Genomic DNA, 18586 nt, shown 5'->3' with positions numbered 1-18586 from the left:
TTTTTCCACTGGTAACTGGTAACGTAATTCCGCAGTAAAATGAAAATGTGCGGAAAGAAATCGGCGGAACGAACGTAACAATGATCGAACCAATCACGAGCGTTCCGCCAATTCCGCATTGCGCACATTCCGCACCATGGGACTGCGCCCTAAGGGTGCGTTCAGGAAACACGACCGTTGTGTGAGCGTTTAATATAATTGGTTCTCTAGCGAGGATCTAAAGGCAAGAACCAAAGTGAAATACATTAGAGAGGCGATCGCAGGAGCGACAGTAGAATCCTAGCGAGATAAAAATGAAATAAGGGATCTACCTCTTGGTCCGCGCGCCGATACGCGGAACGCACTTACACAATGATATAAATTTTTAAGAATTACAAAATCAGACTCTTTACAAAAGTTTATAAATATACATATATGAAGTACATGTGCCATTTACTAATTCATTAATCCGTGCAAATATGTTGAGAAGGAAATGCGACGCTTATCTAGATATTTTTATTTCATGACACACGAGTCCAACATAACGTTTCTTTATTTGAAAGAGCTGCCGCATACGCACGTACGATAATTCGAATCTGTTTATTATTTATTAGTGAATTAAGATTCAATCATGTCCGAAATTAAAGACGATCCGCGAGAGGTTCTCGTTCTCCTGAATTCGCTTGGTTTCGTTGGCATTACTGCTGCTCAATTAAAAGCTTTTATGAAAGGTAATTGCGTTACGATACCTGTTCACAGTTTGTTTACCCACTATGATCGAAAGTATTATTATTGTTATTATTATCTCGATAAAATTAATAATCTTTTCTGAAGTGACTCATTGAAAAATCAATATGCTCCTACTTTCTTTTCAGATTTAAAGACGTATAGAAAAATAAAGGAACGTGAGAGGCAGCAACGAAGAGAAGAAATTAAAGCAAAGATAATTAGCAAGCAGCAGGCCGTGATCAGAGAAGCTCAAGAACATCGCGATGGAGATTGCTCCTCGACCAATGTCGTTTCTTCCGAATTTTTAAATTCCTTCAACAACGAATCGTTGGTAAAAGTTAGAATAAGGTGCATTTCGAAGGAAGATGAAGAAGTACGGAAGCATATCAGAACTGCTGCTGCACAGTCAGATGACAAACCGTCAGCAGGACACCACAAGAAAGATGTTACTCAGGTAGCAGAATCGGACAGAATCCATTGCAGACAGCATCATCTCGATGACAGGTGTTATCCTGTCAGCCGATCAAAAACTGAGAGCAGGCAGAATGTTCCTCATTCAGCCAAGAGTAGCCATTTGACAGAAAAGTATAAACATAGCCTGAGAGTAGAAGAACAGATCAAGCCGGTAACTTCGGTACGTGATCATTCGCCAAACGAGCCTGTTACATCGAGTGATACGAGCAGACCGCGATCAAAAAGTGTTACGTCGGAGCCAACTGGACACGTGCGCACGCAGAGTACCTTATCCGCAAGATCGTCCGTCAATTCTGCACATAAATCTTGTAAGTTATATATAATGCATAACTGTGCATGATTTATTAGAGATTTTAGAAGTCGCAAGCGATCTGATCTTTATATGTTTAGTTATTCGACCATGGAGGTTACAACCGGAAGCACAAAGGAATGTAGTTAATAAAAAGTGTGACCCGGTTGCTCTTTATCAGAAGTATCAACAGGAGTGGAAGCAGATATCTTTCCCTGGAGAAGCGAAACATTCCAAAGTTAGATGGGCCGTGCGCGAAAAGATGCTTGGCGTAGACCCACATCCCATGGTATGATTTGCGATTGTGAAATTTATGATAAAAAACGGTGCGAAATACTTTTCAAGTTATTTAAAATATTATTTTAATTCCAGCCACTTACAAAAAAGTTTGCGAGCATGCCGATACTAAAGAAGAAATGACAATAACCTTGAGACGTACAGAAGAGTGATGCAATCGACGTGACAATAATTAGATTATATTTCATGTGACGATCGTTTTAATGATACTAAATATTCTTAAGCAATACAGGCATTTAAAATGTGTATATAAGCAACTTGTACATATGTATAACCAATAATACAACATAAGTTTTCAGTTGCATTAAAAATCGTTCTTTCACTTCTGATTAACTTTGAATGGTTTTGCTATAAGATGTATATCGGCTCTGCGTAACTGGAAAAGCAGTTTCTCTTCTATCAATCTGGCTGCTGCCTCTGTCAACACTAGAGTATTGTGTTTCAGCATACTGTACACGTTCAGACCTATGTGTGCAAGAGAAATTATTTTAACACTGAATTACTCAAATATATAACATTCATATATCCAAAATTAAATATGGAAATACATAATGTGATACACGTGATACTGCCTCACTGTACTCACCATAAACAGGCATCAGATTCACATGCTTAATCTGATCAGTGGCTAACGTGATGTTCTCGGGCATAATATCGTAGCTATCTACAAAGAGAACTGACGGACCCCAGTTCCTCTCCTCTATTAGCTGCTCTATATAGGAAGGCTCCGCTGTCGGGATTTCTAACGAGTTTACTACGTGTAAATCGTCCTGGGCAAGTTTTGCGGACAGTGTCGACGTAAGGCCCAGTACACGCTTGTGAAATGGCAACATGAAAAAATGCGGCGTGGGGGAGCGAGGTCCATGCGCTATTCCACCGCCTTTCCACAGTGGACTGCGTATACTTCCATGCCGAGCCCGTCCTGTACCTTTCTGCGGCCAAGGTTTTCTGCCACCACCTCTACACTCGGCACGAGTTTTCGTGTGCGCGTAGCTCTACACATAGCAGAAAAGCGTAATAAAGCATGTACAATTGTTATATATATATATATATTCATTTATATTTATATTTATATATATTTATCAAAATTTATATATATATATATATATAATTTAACACGAAACGTGCTGCACGGTAGAAAATGTACCCACCACAAAGCGATACAGTTTTTGCCACCTCACGTTCTGGTGAATGATATCGATACGGGGTGTAGTTGCGTAAACTTTTGGATGCAAAGTGACCAAACCCAGTTTCTTTTCTTTCAGAGTATCTAAATTTTCCAGCCACGCTTGCCGAACCTTTTGATACAAAGTGTCCCTGTCGTCGTACTGTGGGCTGGATATAATCGGCACATCTTCGATTTTCGTTTGAGCTTCAATCTTCGTTTGATTTTCGACCGCCGTGCAATATCTCAACGCTTGACGAGTAACTCGTTGCAAGTTGTTAATAGCTCTGCCAAGTATCACCGACATCTTATTCAGAACAGTCAATTTTATTCAACCTTTATCTGCGTGTCTTTCCTTTGAAATCCATATGACTGCATAACCTATCTTTAGTGGTTTGTTATAAGAAATGGAGGAAAGTTGGGTTACAAGATAACCTAACCTAATGACTATTTTGTACTCTGGCATGTAATGTAAAATATATTATACATCAGTGAACAAATTTATATCAAACGCTCAGACATGGATATAAAGAAGATACAGGAAGATTTATAAATTAATTATATGCTGACCAATATATATCACCATGTGGACGTCTAATAATTATTAGAACATCAACCGACCTATGTTTTATAAAACAAATATTTAAAAATAAAGATCTTGATGAATAGACTAAATTACGCGTAGTATAATAAAAACTGTATTAACTTTAATATATAATCTACCTGTCTTATCTTATTAATTCATTAAACAAAAACAAACAGAAATAGAATTATAAACAGTGAGCGATGGAGGACAGTGCACTTGCAGACAGTATAGCTAGGCTTTGCATAGAAAAATATAATTTTCTAAAGAAGACTGGTAAACCTAGCGTTCATGAGTGGACCGTGTTATCTGGTATCATTTTGCAAAACGCTGATGGCTCGTTATGTCTGGTGGCACTCGCTACTGGGACAAAATGCTTAGGAGAATCAGAATTAATAAACAGCACTCCAGAAGAGAGGGGCTCTCGATTAAGCGATTCTCATGCGGAGGTGTTAGCCAGGCGCGCATTTGTACGCTACTTGTACGATCAGATTGACATGGCTCTGAGTGGTTCTGGGAGTGCAGTTTTCTCACGGAACAGCAAAAATAAAATAGAATTAAACAGCGACATTTCCTTCCACTTTTTCTCAAGTCAGACGCCTTGTGGCGATTGCTCCATTTTTCCCAAAGAAGAAACGTGTAACGATGCACCTCCATCGAAGATCAGACGGATCGATGAGGATATTAATGGATGTATAATCGCCGAATCGTACAAAGATATATACAGGACAGGGGCGAAATGTGTTAAAGAAGAGGAGACACGAGATCCTCACTTACCCGGCGTCAATTATCACATTGTGGGTCCTTTGCGCACTAAACCAGGCAGAGGGGATCCTACAAGCAGTTTGTCTTGTTCTGATAAGATAGCAAGGTAAGTTACAAACTATAATTACAAATAGAGAGATATTATGTTATATTCATCAATTGACAAGGTCTATGCTGAAGGTGGCTCGTTCTTGGTTTACAAGGATCTCTTCTATCGTTATTGATACCACCGATAAAACTGGAGAGCATTACGATTGGAGGTGACTGTCCTTTCTCTTTGGACGCGATGGAACGTGGACTGTACAAAAGATTCAACAGTGAGACAGATAAACCCAACATTTTTCAAGCTAAAATCGCCTTTGTGCACAAGAAGGGAGAAGAGAGATCGCATCCCTGTCCAGCAAGTATCATATGGTGCGCCGTGAGAAACAGGTATTACAAATATTATTTCTAATACTATAATTTTTACATTAACACTGTTGGTTTTTTATACGATTTGTAAATCTCAGATTTTATATACAGCACATTAGAAGTGGCAGTTGCAGGCAGAAAACAGGGAGCAACGAAAAAGAGAAAAGGCAGTAGCTTGCTCGTAAGTAGACAAATGCTCTTGCAAGCCTTCCTGCAAATCTTGGACAAATATCAGGATTATCGCAATGAAATAAGACACCCCAAAAAAATCATGTATTACGACTGGAAGCAATGGTCAATAGTTTATACAGATAAATGGGAACGATTGAAACTTGAGTTATTCCGTAACTGGCCACGTAAATCGATGCATTCGCGAAATTTTTCTCTGATATGATACTTTTAAGCATATTTTATATTGTAAATAAATAAATAAATCGCTGTTATTGTACTATATATATTTAATACAAAATCTATTTACAATTACAAAAGATATTTATAGAGCTCGTTTATTCATGTTAGTGTAACCTATACCCAAACAAATTAACCGTACTTGTGGTAATACTTCATCTTCTTCCCGCACGTGTTCCACTTTGAACGTAACCCCGAAGAAGTCTCGTAAATCACGTAAAAATTGCATCCTGAAAAATTTTACAGTAACAATTTCTAGTTCCTTTTCCATGTTGTGTAAATAGGAAAACGTGAGTACTCACGTGGCTGGAGTTAACGGTCCTACTATGGCTCTAGAAACATCCTTTTTGCCAAGAGCCATAAATGCTGCAGTCATGCTTTGGAAAACAGAGTCTACACATCCGTTTCTGTAAATTTCATCTAAAAGTCTCATTGCGGCCTCTTTGCCAAGATCTTCGGGTACGCACGGCAGCGAACCCGTCGTCATTAATGGCGAAAATGCCTGTCCGCTAAAGAACACGTCCTTCGTAGTTTCCGCTGTCAGGGTAACGCCAAAGCCTAACGGATTACGATTGAAAAAAATTGATATGGCACAACGAATAAGCTGCAACAGCAAAATGGCAGATATATATGGCACACATTTATACCTGGTGACTTTCCACCGGCGGCTCCCTTAGAGTGATCTGTATAAATATATACATCTGGTAAAAATTTCAGGAGAACGCCTTTCGCTGATTCAACGATGCGATTAGCAATTGCCGGAGAGACTCTTACGCTGCAGGCGGTACCTCGAATACGCTTTACCATACCACTGTTTTCCAACTGCACGTATTTAAGAAAAGAATCAGCAACACGAATCATTACAGAACTGTACTACATGTGGAAAACTAATGAATACCTGAACCGTTCGAAGATTACGACTGACGGGGCATTTAAAGTGTACTTCTCCACCTCCCAGAGGTGCTACTCCTCTTTTGTGAATGGTTAGCGTAACTTCATTGTCGCCCGCTAGGAATTTTTTCAGTATCGGTATACCAGCCGTCTGAATTCTGTCCACCGATGGATCTTGTAATAATGACACAAATTACTATTGTTGAATGCTAGACTTTAATATATATATTTTATATTAATGTTATATATAGTACCTATAGTGTTATTAGTCACTCCTCTGAGCTTCAGATTAAGAGGCGTTTTGCAAAATGGAGCAAGCATCATAATTCCTTCCAAGTAATACCCAATGCCTCTTTGTAAGCTGCAGTCATGTTCCAATTCGCCACCATTTAGTAAGCCAGGAGTGTAATATATGCTAGTACCAGTCTCGTTTAGCTCAATCTTCGTGCCATTTGTAACTTTGTCCAATAAGCGAACAAAACTGATCTCGTATTCTGCCATAAATAGTTTTCGTCGTTAAACAAGTACATATGCAATATAGTATTATATATTAATATAGTAAATATTAATAAACAATATAGAATTTTAATCATTAACATACGAAAATCTTTGACTAGTAAATTTTATTTATTATAGTTTAAATTTTATTATACTTGTTAGGAATTTTTAACTTGACAAATTTCCAACATTAAGGATTACTTTAATAACCTGATTTATTTCAATTACTCTCAATATCAATTATGTGATCATCAATAAATATTGATTTACTAATCTAACCTCTAAGGCCGGGATCATTATCCTTGGTCCTGATATCTATAATTTTTACTGGTTTTCCGGATAATGTGGACAGTATTAAACGATATCTGAAGTAATTGCTGCCTTCGTACGTAAGTACATTATTCCTTATATTGATTGACATTTTTGAAAATTACAAAACATAACAAATCACCACGTGTTACACTTCATTATTTACTGCTGTTCAGACTTCAGATTCAAACTCTTGCGTTGCGTTAGCTGGTAGACGGTGCGACAGTAGCTGTTGCGACGACGAATATAACAGGTGCAAATTAATTTGGTGCTTTTTAAAGAAATTGAGCCTTTATTTATAAAAAAATAATAAATGCGTCAATCTTAGAAATATTCTCCATCAGTTTCTAATACTTTTCTTCATCGATCGAGCAGCTGATAAATCTCCTCTCGAAAAAAAAGAAAGAAAATTAAAATTAAATTTCTTTAAAAAGGAACACTGAAAATGAATCCGCTTATCAATAACAGCAAACGTTTTTCAAATCGCCTATCGACATCCTTTGCTACCAAAAGGGTCAAAATATTAATATCAAATTTACTTCCAACTTTACGTACAAACTTATGAAAATTGGTTTTAATTTAATAGGATTATTCTGAAAATGATTAATTAGTATTTATCGAATGTAGTAGAACCGACAAAACGCGCGCTGAGTAAAAAGACGAACCGCGAAATTACGTAATAAGGCTACAGTGCATCAGCTGTACCCACCGATTCCTAGTACCGGTACGAATACTACGAATCGCATTTTGCTGGTGGACCGAGGCGCACGGAATAGGTGGATTCGCGCATACATGAGTCAGTTATTGAGTCGCATTGTTTCCGTCAACTCGCGACGGTCAACATTCAGTTGTTTTTCACGAGATTTGCACGTGTCATCGCGAAACATGGTCATCGCCGTAAGTATTTTTCCGTCTGATTATTTTAGCAACGATTCACCAATGTTTATCATGCTTTCATGCTTTCGCATTATAGAAGGGTACGTGACCTAGACCAGTCTAGGTAGTAATGACAAATCATTGATCATTATTAATCGTTGATGATTATCAAAGAAGAGAATATAATTGATTGTTATTACAACGATAATATTGAATATTTTTGTTTCATTAGTTTTGGTTGCCTGTTGTATTCGTATTCGTGAGTTTCTTGGATTCGAATAAATACATATTAATATTGTCACATAATATATATTTATGATATTCCTTATTTAGAGGCAAAACATTATCTTTTTTTCAAGGTTGGAGATAAACTGCCTACTGCGGACCTGTGTGAGAACACACCAGCCGACAAAGTGAATCTGGCGCAAGCTGCGGCTGGAAAAAAGATAATTATATTTGGTGTACCAGGTGCATTTACTCCTGGTTGTTCGAAGGTAAGAAAATTCTTGTTTCCAAGTTAATAACTTCTCAGGCTCCTGACAAATTTGGTTTTACATCTCAATATTAAATGAAATTGAATTCTTTCTACATATAATTTTTGAAACTTTATTTCTTATATCCATATCCTTCATTTAAACTTGCAATCGTATAATAATAATAAAATTAAATTGTATAAAATTAAAAAATCTTTTGGTATAGTATGTCCAGTGTTGTTTTGTTAAGTATGATTAATTAGTTATCAATGTTCATTTTCAGACCCATCTTCCTGGCTATGTTGCGAAAGCAGATGAGCTGAAGGCTAAAGGGATTTCTGAGATCTTCTGCATCAGTGTCAACGATCCATTTGTTATGGCGGCTTGGGGCAAAGAGCATGGCGCAGTAGGCAAAGTACGTTCACTTAATAATCAAACTTATTGTATTATATAGAAAACTGAAAAGATTGAGCCTCAATTGTGGCATGATTAATTATTACATTATAAATTAGAGTTTTGTCTTTTATCATTTTTCTTCAACAAGTCAGTTTTGTTGCTAGGTACGGATGCTGGCTGATCCTAAGGCAGATTTTACAGATGCTATGGATCTTGCTGTGGACCTGCAGGTTTTAGGTGGCAAACGTAGCAAACGCTATTCCATGGTCGTTGAAGATGGAACTGTGAAGGAGCTTAATGTTGAACCGGATAACACTGGCCTATCTTGCTCCCTGGCAGATCGCATCAAAGTTTAAAATGATATTATTTTGCTTCTCTTCATTTATTTAATTTCTACTGTTAACGGTCTCTAAATTTCAATCTTAGCAACTGCACGTTCCAAATGATGGAACTATTGTGATACGGCATTGAGTTTTCAGTTCATATTTTTTTGTACCGTGCTATGGATTGGGAAATGCTCTTGGGATTCATTCCTATGCAACAGTTTTTAGTTATAATATGTCTTGGAAGATAACATATCTTAGGCGACTAAAAGATACCTTTACAAAAATTGTACGAGCCCAATAAACCATAATAATCTAATAAATGTAAAAATAACGTCTAATCTATATAAAAAAAATTATATGTTGGATCAACTGGAAAGTCCGTGCGAACTCGCTTAGCAAACTTTCAATGCAAAACTGTATTAAGAATTAATTTGCACAGACTTTTACAATCTTCAACAATGATAAGTCTCGAGACAAGATTCGTATGAAATAAAAACTCGTCAGAATAATATCTAAACTTTTTTTTATTTTAAATAATTTGATAATTCCAAACAGCTTCGGAGGACTTTTCAGCCTGATCTTATCTCGATACGAGCGATGAAACTTTACCGAACACCCTGTATAAAATTAACTGTTTCCGGAAATGCTCAACTTATACGCAAGTCTTGCGGCGCCGTATTTGAATCCGCCTAAAACTAAATATCTATTATTAATATATAACCTACGTAATCAAACAGCAATTCTTGCTTTCGTAATACAAATTCTGTCCTTAAATCTGACATTATTATTTCCGTCGAGAGAAAATTGCGCTCGATTGATGCACTAGCACATTGGCACTGACGGCACTCGGCATTTCGCGCAGCAGAAACGTGGTGAGGCGCGTTCGACTGTCTCGACCAATCAGCGCGCCGCATGCGGCGGCTGGGAAACCCGTGATTCCTTGCGCGTCGCGGGCGTGCGAGCGAGGCTTTCCGACCCGGAGTATCCGGACTAGCAGTAGTTCACGGTGGGGAAAGAGGATCGCGGCGGTGCCTGGGCTTGCGTTGCTCTTATGATCTTTTGCGTCTGACTCATCGGCTCGAATTTGCTTTGAAAACCGTAAGTACCGTAAATATTCCTCGATCGCGTTAAGAGTCCGCACGATGCACGGTCCGTTCCGTGGGCGAGTCGCGGCGTGCGCGCTCCGTGTGCCGAAGGATCGAGAGATTCCAGGCCAATGTCACTGCGGCCGTGTACGTGCCAAAATGTCCAAAGCGGCCGATCGTGTGTGGAAATCGGCGCCGCGCCGTAATGGCAGCGACGCAGTCGCGTGCGCTTTCGACACTGCCGCGTATACGAGACGTCTCTGGTACCCGTCCGGAACGTATCCTCCGCTCGGGCTACCGTATCGTCGATTTACTCCTAACCCTCGTGCGAGACCCATTGTCAAATGAAATCGGAGGAGTCGAATATCGATAACGGCGTTACTCGAGTAATCGAGTAGCAGGGCTACTGACATCCTTCGAATTTTTCTTCGTATCCCTGTACCTGAAAATACGTTATCTGTAGCGAAACAGGCTTCGTTTCGTGTATCGTTATTTTTACTGCTTGCCTTTGTATTGCCTATGCACATTTATACGATGGCTGATGCAGGCGCATACATGCACACACGCGCCAGTGCGCGCGCGTGTTTTGAAGGTATTTTTAAACAAGGAGGAGAAAATGCAAAGATCAGCTGTCTTTTTTGTTTAAACATTTTACTGGTATTGTTTACACGCCCAATATATAAATCTTGAGAGAGTTGTCAAATTTTTAGGAATTTAAATATAGTTGTTCTTTATATAATTTGTGAAAACATTGTTGGCACAAAAGTATCATAACTTGCATAAAACTTTCACATAACAGATATGTTTGTGGCAACTATTTAGCTGATTGGCTATTTATATTACTTTTAAAAAAGTATTTGTGCAAAAGTTTGAAAATATTGTAATTTTTTATTAAACATTTGTGTTATTACTGTGAGAGTATGGAATAGAATATTATAATTATTTTCCAAAATATTCTCTCTATTCTAAAAACAACATATAATTACATTTTTACATTGATATGTTTTATATTTATATTTATATAGACATTAATGAAAAATATGATACAATTGTGCAGTGTACTGTTTTTAGGAAAATTGTGTATATAACTTTTTAAAAAAAAGTTCTGAGGCATCAAGGATTTATTGTAATTAAAATAATATAATTTCAATAAATATGTAAAAATTATTTTGAAGTTATGAATATCATGTTGGATGGTTTATAATAAATCCTCAAATTTAATAAATGAAGATAGTACTGCAAGATATTTTCAATTCAATAAAAATATGTAGTTCACATGTCATATTTTAGATGTCAACTGGACCCACACATAAACATCGTTATAAAAACGTAGGTTTAGATTCACAAGAGTTACGGAGGCGTAGGGAAGAAGAAGGCGTTCAGTTAAGAAAACAGAAACGTGAGCAGCAATTATCAAAACGCCGCAATGTTCCAAACATTGTTGCGGACGAGGACAATGTTACATCCACTGATGATTATTCACTTCCTGCACAATCGGTAATAGTATTGCATATTTCTACTGTTTGCATATATATACATATACATATAGCCTACAATTTCTAATATAACTTTACCTCTTACATGAAACACTTGTATTCTAGCAGTCCCCCGGTATTATAACATCTGAAATGGTAGATGCATTATATAGTCCCAACATACAAGATCAATTGGCAGCCACGCAGAAATTTAGAAAACTATTATCAAGGGAGCCGAATCCTCCCATAAACGAAGTGATTCAAACAGGAATTGTACCACAGTTCGTCGAATTTCTCAAAAATAATACGAATTGCACTCTACAGGTTAGCACGGGTTATTTACATAAATATAAGAATTAATTTTATCCTCTTGTTATGTATCATAAGAATATAAGATATGATTGAGTGACAGTGTGTATTATTTATTAGTTTGAAGCAGCCTGGGCATTGACAAACATAGCGAGCGGTACATCTCAACAAACACGTATAGTGATAGATGCAGGAGCTGTACCCACTTTCATATCCTTGCTCGGTTCTATGTATGAAGATGTACAGGAGCAAGCTGTCTGGGCGTTGGGCAATATCGCTGGAGACAGTCCTGAGTGTAGAGACCATGTATTAGCCAACGGTATTCTTACTCCACTGCTCCAGTATGTATTTTTATATTTACAGTTTCATTTACCTATTATTACTTATCGATGTAACTTCTCTCTCTTCGATATAAAATTACGTAATACGTGCACTCGATGCTTCAACTAATGTAAACCGCGCTATTTGGCAGACTGCTTTCGAAGGAACCACGGCTCTCGATGACTCGCAACGCGGTCTGGGCACTGTCAAATCTTTGTCGAGGAAAGAATCCAACACCCGACTTTGCGAAAGTTGCCCCATGCCTGCCAGTGCTGGCGAATCTTCTGAATCATACCGATTTCGATGTACTCGCCGATGCGTGCTGGGCCTTGTCGTATCTGAGCGACGGTCCAAACGACAAGATACAAGCTGTTATTGACGCTGGCGTTTGTAAACGTCTTGTGGATCTTCTCACGTACGTTCGAATTTATACAAGACAATTTATGTATTATACTAAAAAAAAAACAATGCTATTTGATTAATAATAATATGCTGTGTTAATTCGCAAACATTTTCTTTCCAGACATGAACAGAATAATGTGATAAGTGCTGCCCTACGTGCGGTGGGAAATATTGTTACGGGAGACGATTTGCAAACTCAAGTTGTGTTGAATTGTTCGGCATTGCCGCGTCTATTGCACCTTTTAAGTTCACCGCGAGAAAGTGTTCGCAAAGAGGCTTGTTGGACAATCTCTAATATCACTGCCGGTAATCATCAGCAGATACAAGTACGTTACCAACCTTCTTTCGATAGAGCAAAACAACATTTTTACTCAGTAATCTTATATCCGATACTTTTCTTTGAATCTGTTTTAGGCGGTGATTGACGCTAATATCTTCCCGGTTTTAATTGAGATCCTAACGAAAGCTGAATTTAAAACACGTAAGGAAGCAGCTTGGGCAATTACGAATGCCACTAGTGGCGGAGTGCCCGATCAAATTCGATATCTCGCAATGCAAGGATGCATCCCACCCTTGTGTGATCTACTTACCGTTATGGATACCAAGATTATCCAGGTTGCTTTGAACGGATTAGAGAATATTTTGCGTTTGGGAGAGCAGGATGCAGCTATGCATAATGGTCTCAATCCTTATGCAGTTCTTATTGAGGAATGCTATGGTAAAGTAACAGTTTAATATATTGCATATGCTTTGTTACTTCAGCTTTTGCCAAGAAGAGTTCGTTTATAGCAATTTTATCTTAAACACATCGAAGACTTCCGTACCGTTAAAGCTATTAAAAATGATAAATATTTGCGACTAATCTGTAAATAAATTGATTATTTTAACGTTCCAGGCCTAGACAAGATAGAGTTCTTACAATCTCATCAAAACATGGACATTTATCACAAGGCCTTTGATATTATCGATCGGTACTTCGGCTCTGAGGAGGAAGATACGAGACTTGTACCCTCTATTGATTCGCAAGGGCAAGAATACAGGTTCACTGCACCAGATCCTTCCCAACTATCAATGCACGGCTTTGAATTTTAATCGGCTGCCCTTGAGTTTTCGGATATAATTCTGTTTTGTTATAATTGTTAATGATTATTTGTTCTGTAGGGATTTGTGGTATCCCTAAAATCGGTACATCGACAGAAAACATTTTACATATATTTGCCCACTGTGACTTGAGCTGATTTGTATTGAAAAAACGTTAATAGTGACTAAAACTTATCTATTCTTTATCGAATTAAACAGTAAAATCCTCATACGTCGTTATTGTCCATGTTTTTTTTTCTTTTTATAATTGTTTTAAATGGATCGTAGTGCGTCGTGCATTACGATGAGGAATGATTATGGTTTTCAAACCTGCATCAAATTGCGACGACGTTCACGATGACGAGGCAACGTTGAAAACGATTTGCGTGGGAACACTTGCAAACTTATACCTGCATGTATTTAGTACGGGACGTTCAGTTCATCAGCATAAACGTTTTAGCGCTTAAGTAGAAAATGGAGGCAAATGATCAAGATATAATTCGTCGAGACAGACTCATACCTCGTCTGACGCGCGACTGATACAGAATTTACGAAAAAAGTAACTTGCTCTACTTTGCAAGCTACTAACTGAAATGACTGAAGTACGCGACTATATAGCCAACACGGACAACGTTACGCAACGCGGTACTCACCTCCTTACTATACTAGATAGAAACATGACCAATTCAACTTTTTTACTGTAAATACGTATCTCGTAATTTTAAGGCTATTCTATACAGAGTGCCCTTAAAAACCGAAGCAATAGTCATATCCGGCTGTTAATCCAACGTGGCATCAGTTTAAAAGAATTGGTTAAAGTGTTGACATGATTTATTATATAAGCATGATATTTGTGTTCAGACCAAAAAAAACACATTGAGCAGCGTGATTTTATGATTACATGAAAATCTGATCTCCAGTTATTACGTCTGTATTTCTCTTGTTACTCCAGCATTAAATAATTAATTGCCCTTTATTCTTGGTTATAAATACATCTACAAATGTATTGAATAAATTTCTTGTAATCTCGTATAATTAAATTTTGCGAAAAATATCGGCCAATAATTTTCCACCTTTTACGTTATGCATGAGATAATAATATCGGAATAATATTGGAGAATTGTACAGCACATCATATTAGATTTTTGGACATTCTGTATAAAAAGTCTGTAACTGTATAAAATGTATTTATTATTTAGGTTTGACGATATACCATACTATATTATACACACACATACACACACAAACTCTATATATATATATACTATTTACTTTTAGTTACCGTTTTGAATCATTATGACGGAGAGCGACTGTACTATACCTCACTAGTTGGAACTTTGTTAATTCATTGTTTAGCAAAGTACACAGCTGTGGGTTACTCTTGTTGCCAATTTATAAACTCTGCTTGAATAATATATGAATATAACGAAAGAATTATGTCGTGCATATTATATTTCTGAATAAAATCTGACAGAATTATTTCACGAAAGCAGTTTTAGATATGTGTGTCGAGCATATATAGGCACTGATCCAAACCAGTGTTCGTAAACCAACTAAATCTACATTGTTTACGTCTATCGTAAAATTTTTAGGAAATATAGTTTCTTTGCAATTATATTTTTATATTGATTATAGTACTATTTTACGTCAATACAGCTACCAGTGTTACTGTATTGCATTATTGAAGAAGTATGCGAATTAATACATATACGTATGTATAGGTTCACCACTTTATCACCAATTTTCCATATTTAAAAATGTTTTACATCGCTCAAAATCAGATTGAAAACATCGATCCTAAATGAATGAACACTGTGGAGATTATATTTTATTTTTCCATACGCATCAAGCCAGTATAGAATGCTTACCAAAATCGAAAGAAATGTGCATAAATAGTTATTATTCAAGGATTGCAGTTATGTTAAGATTTACTTTCTTGGCTATGCCTAAATTATTTCAAAGGTATTGAGAATACACCTGTTTAACGAACAAATTTGGTGCTTATAAAATTATATATTAATTATGTGATATAATGAGTGCATATCAGAGATCTTTTTATAGGAATCACGTAAAATTTACTATATGTGACAATATTTATAATATTGTATATACGTGAATAATTTTTTTATGTGTATATATATACTTTGTTACCTAGATATCTTGGTATTTAATCAGAAACAAGATAATGTAAGTAAATAAGAAATCGCATAAAATACTAAAAGAGATATGTTTGTTTATTATGCAGAAATTACAATTCATATATGAAATGTTTAAGCAATCAAATTTTTATTTCTTTATGTTTGTAATTTTATAGTATTAATTCGTATGTTATATTTCTCTTGTTGTAAATATCGTGAATATTATTTTATTTCGATTATCGTGTTGCAGCAAAAAGTCTTGTAAATTGGCAATGAGTGGGATACGACATTCGACATTACTTATCCTACACGGACGGCCGACTGATACATTAATACGAAAATCGAATATCACATACATAAGATAATCATAATTATTGTATTTTATTTTGAAGCTAAATAAATATGTCATTCGGAAATATATGCGTGAAATCGCTAAATACAGCAGTGTCGTTATATTTTTTGAATATACATAGAAATATGAAATTGCGATTGCGAATTGAAAAAGGCTCACTAAAAATGAAATTTATTTCGTGTAATATTGACATAACAAAATAAAGTTAAATTAACAGATCTACATCTTATGTATTTTCTTAACTTGCAATTAATAACAAACTCGATTACGAATGCCATGATGAACCACACATATTATTATAATATCGTTATACAAATAAATACAATAATAATAATAATGTTATCATTCCAAATGTGAAAACAATTAAATCTTCTAATTCAACATTGCAACTTTCACAGCATTAGAGAAACAAAACTTTAAATGATTAATTCTCACGACATATATCGAAATATAAATTAATAAATAATCGTGACTGTTGTTTAAAAAAGAACACTGTTTATTATATATTTAAGGCAAAGAAACTCGTGTAATTCCTTGTTTAACATAATAGTTCAACATTAATAGCAGTCTCAAGGCTGCAATTTACTGCAAAGTATTTACTTTCCATATCATATATTAATTTCTATCTGTATTACTTAACTCTTACCAATTAATTCTTTATTATTTACATAAATATCACCTTATATGTACTAGTGCGTGCAATAGCAAATGGATCAAGTACAGTATCGCAAGTGCGGTTCGGGTTGTACGGATACAATCGCCCCGTCTGTAATGCGCGTTACAAGTGCCGATAAGATATCCCGATCGATGCTTTCCGACAATTTCCGGTAAATCTGCTTCTCTACAAGGGCCAGGCGTTTCTCTGTCGATTCATAACCGTTTGTTTGCATAGTAAGAATATAAATGGCCTCTCCAACCAAAGGATTTATCCTATCACACAAATTATGCAATGCTCTTATCGCTTTGGCGTTGATGTTCAGAATATCGCGGATTATCTGCAAGAAATTGATTTGTTTGTACACGAGTTAGCAGAAATGGCTCTCATATTTGGAACACGCATACTCACCACGACCTTCTTTGAGGGAAGCCTTTCATTCAACTCGTTAATAATTACACCTGCATCATCCCCAAAGTCTTTCGGATCTAAATGCATAGGACCATCGGTATGTAAAAGAGTGCTACTAACGCGCGCGATCTCCGTGGCCAAGCAGTTCATCGTGCTCGTTTCGTTCGCGTACAGTAAAATAATGGAAGGTACTTTGGGCGTTCGTGATATTATTTCGTTGATCGCGGATGAGATGTCATTCCAGATATCCGATTCCTGATTGTGAAACTTTGCTCTGACTTCCTCGATGGATTTACACAATAGCAAATTAGGATTGTCCATATGTTGTACATGTTTCTCGCTCATACTTGGACGCAGCATACACATGAAAAGCAAAAGTATTGCTATGCTGATGAAGGGATGATGCCACACGATATTAATAAAAGACGTGAATAGCCAAGAGAGACTGTACACGTCTGGCTCGTTTCCGGAGCTTCCTCTGTATCTTGATTCTCTTTTTGAAGGAGTCTTTCTTCTTTGTGGAGAGGCAGTCCTGGAGTGGCTTTGTGCACGAGAAGATTGTATTTCCTCATTCCGTGCTTTTCTAGGACTTCTTGTCATCTGTCCATCATAATCAATATCATCACCGTTAACAGATAGTTCTTCATCTTCAAATGTGTTTCTCTCTAGCCAGTCAGGTGATCTCTCACTTTTCCTATGTAATTTATGAAAATCATCGCTTGCATAGCTTTTATCACAATCTTCTAATCGTATGGGCTTTCGAGCATGAGGATCAGGTGGCACAGACATCACTCGTGAATTATGAATCTGAAAAACAAAGTGTCACTTGCCTCAACGTATCAGATACAGTGCAGATATGGCTACTGGAAAACTATGTTTTATGATCGAATTTGATCTGAACCCGCAGCGAGTTTCTCAATATACACCTTATTTATACAGCGTTTGTCAAGCTGATCGAGTTGCGTACTTAAACGTCGTATATATGATGGAAGCGGTAGACGCTTTCTCGGTTTCCAGTGTTCAGAGAAACTGGTAGAAGTGTAACTGTAATGTATCAGAGAGCAGTTGTGTAATATAATATGGTGCAGTGTAGTGTATTGTAATGTAGTGTATTGTAATAAGCAAGTAAAATCGAGCAAGCTACCAAAATATACGTGGTATCTCGCGCCGGAGGCAATGCGGAGGTAATTGCGGCGGAAGAAAAAGAGAAACAGAGAACGAGAAAAAAGAAAGAGAAGAAGGGATTCCCAAGAAACGCGGGATTCCTCGCGCGCTCCTGGCCGAAGTGAAACTATTGAATTTCGCGGGCGGAGCAGATAATATCCCGTCGTGAAGGTACCTTGTTGTCCATTCCGCGTGTGATCTCATCTCCCGCTCGTCACACGACGACATAACCTCAACTGGCCGTCGATCTCGCGATACCTCGAGAGGATGCGTCACACTAGTGCCAACTTACGGCTCCCTCGCGCTCGCGTGGGACGGGGGACGC

At 37.1% G+C, this 18586-nt stretch overlaps 6 protein-coding genes and 1 long non-coding RNA gene across 11 annotated transcripts; 3 read left to right on the top strand and 4 right to left on the bottom strand.

The window, feature by feature from the left end:
* The first annotated feature begins 484 nt into the window (after positions 1-484).
* Positions 485-2079, top strand: LOC105281173. Its single transcript, XM_011342218.3, has 4 exons — positions 485-710; positions 855-1490; positions 1573-1760; positions 1844-2079. Exons 1-4 carry the CDS (start codon positions 611-613, stop codon positions 1889-1891), a joined length of 972 nt encoding a protein of 323 aa, XP_011340520.1. The 5' UTR covers positions 485-610; the 3' UTR covers positions 1892-2079.
* Positions 1439-7562, bottom strand: LOC109611081. Its single transcript, XR_002193410.1, has 3 exons — positions 7475-7562; positions 4014-4017; positions 1439-1449 (listed from the first exon to the last, which is right to left on the bottom strand). It is a non-coding gene; the product is annotated as an uncharacterized LOC109611081 (long non-coding RNA).
* Positions 1955-3264, bottom strand: LOC105281172 (39S ribosomal protein L4, mitochondrial). Its single transcript, XM_011342217.3, has 3 exons — positions 2920-3264; positions 2355-2763; positions 1955-2233 (listed from the first exon to the last, which is right to left on the bottom strand). Exons 1-3 carry the CDS (start codon positions 3238-3240, stop codon positions 2088-2090), a joined length of 876 nt encoding a protein of 291 aa, XP_011340519.1. The 5' UTR covers positions 3241-3264; the 3' UTR covers positions 1955-2087.
* LOC105281171 (tRNA-specific adenosine deaminase 1) lies at positions 3693-5145 on the top strand. 2 transcript variants are annotated; one of them, XM_011342215.3, is made up of 3 exons: positions 3693-4387; positions 4462-4713; positions 4804-5145. In XM_011342215.3, exons 1-3 carry the CDS (start codon positions 3720-3722, stop codon positions 5084-5086), a joined length of 1203 nt encoding a protein of 400 aa, XP_011340517.1. In that variant the 5' UTR covers positions 3693-3719; the 3' UTR covers positions 5087-5145. The 2 variants fall into 2 exon arrangements, with proteins under 2 accessions (XP_011340517.1, XP_011340518.1); XM_011342216.3 differs by having other exon boundaries at positions 4791-4961.
* Positions 5131-6910, bottom strand: LOC105281170 (probable RNA 3'-terminal phosphate cyclase-like protein). The gene is made up of 6 exons (XM_011342214.3): positions 6769-6910; positions 6246-6485; positions 5999-6165; positions 5748-5922; positions 5403-5658; positions 5131-5330 (listed from the first exon to the last, which is right to left on the bottom strand). Exons 1-6 carry the CDS (start codon positions 6908-6910, stop codon positions 5186-5188), a joined length of 1125 nt encoding a protein of 374 aa, XP_011340516.1. The 3' UTR covers positions 5131-5185.
* On the top strand, positions 7482-16119 carry LOC105281177 (importin subunit alpha-7). Of its 3 annotated transcripts, XM_026969693.1 has the most exons (11): positions 7482-7695; positions 8034-8168; positions 8431-8562; positions 8708-8842; positions 11245-11451; positions 11556-11753; positions 11859-12079; positions 12211-12474; positions 12583-12787; positions 12876-13179; positions 13357-16119. In XM_026969693.1, the coding sequence occupies exons 1-11, from the start codon at positions 7591-7593 to the stop codon at positions 13551-13553; spliced, it is 2103 nt and encodes a 700-aa protein (XP_026825494.1). In that variant the 5' UTR covers positions 7482-7590; the 3' UTR covers positions 13554-16119. The 3 variants fall into 3 exon arrangements, with proteins under 3 accessions (XP_026825494.1, XP_011340525.1, XP_011340524.1); XM_011342223.3 differs by lacking the exons at positions 7482-7695; positions 8034-8168; positions 8431-8562; positions 8708-8842 and adding an exon at positions 9812-9967 and having other exon boundaries at positions 11559-11753; XM_011342222.3 differs by lacking the exons at positions 7482-7695; positions 8034-8168; positions 8431-8562; positions 8708-8842 and adding an exon at positions 9812-9967.
* On the bottom strand, positions 16045-18571 carry LOC105281176. Of its 2 annotated transcripts, XM_011342220.2 has the most exons (4): positions 18437-18516; positions 18024-18141; positions 17098-17904; positions 16045-17026 (listed from the first exon to the last, which is right to left on the bottom strand). In XM_011342220.2, the coding sequence occupies exons 1-4, from the start codon at positions 18487-18489 to the stop codon at positions 16745-16747; spliced, it is 1260 nt and encodes a 419-aa protein (XP_011340522.1). In that variant the 5' UTR covers positions 18490-18516; the 3' UTR covers positions 16045-16744. The 2 variants fall into 2 exon arrangements, with proteins under 2 accessions (XP_011340522.1, XP_011340523.1); XM_011342221.3 differs by lacking the exon at positions 18024-18141 and having other exon boundaries at positions 18437-18571.
* Positions 18572-18586: the final 15 nt, after the last annotated feature.

The sequence above is a fragment of the Ooceraea biroi genome, chromosome 5 (genome assembly GCF_003672135.1).
Source record: "Ooceraea biroi isolate clonal line C1 chromosome 5, Obir_v5.4, whole genome shotgun sequence".
NCBI classification, from domain to species: Eukaryota; Metazoa; Arthropoda; class Insecta; order Hymenoptera; family Formicidae; genus Ooceraea; species Ooceraea biroi.
The sequence above is the reverse complement of the archived record's forward strand: the minus strand, read 5'-3'. Positions and strand labels throughout refer to the sequence as shown.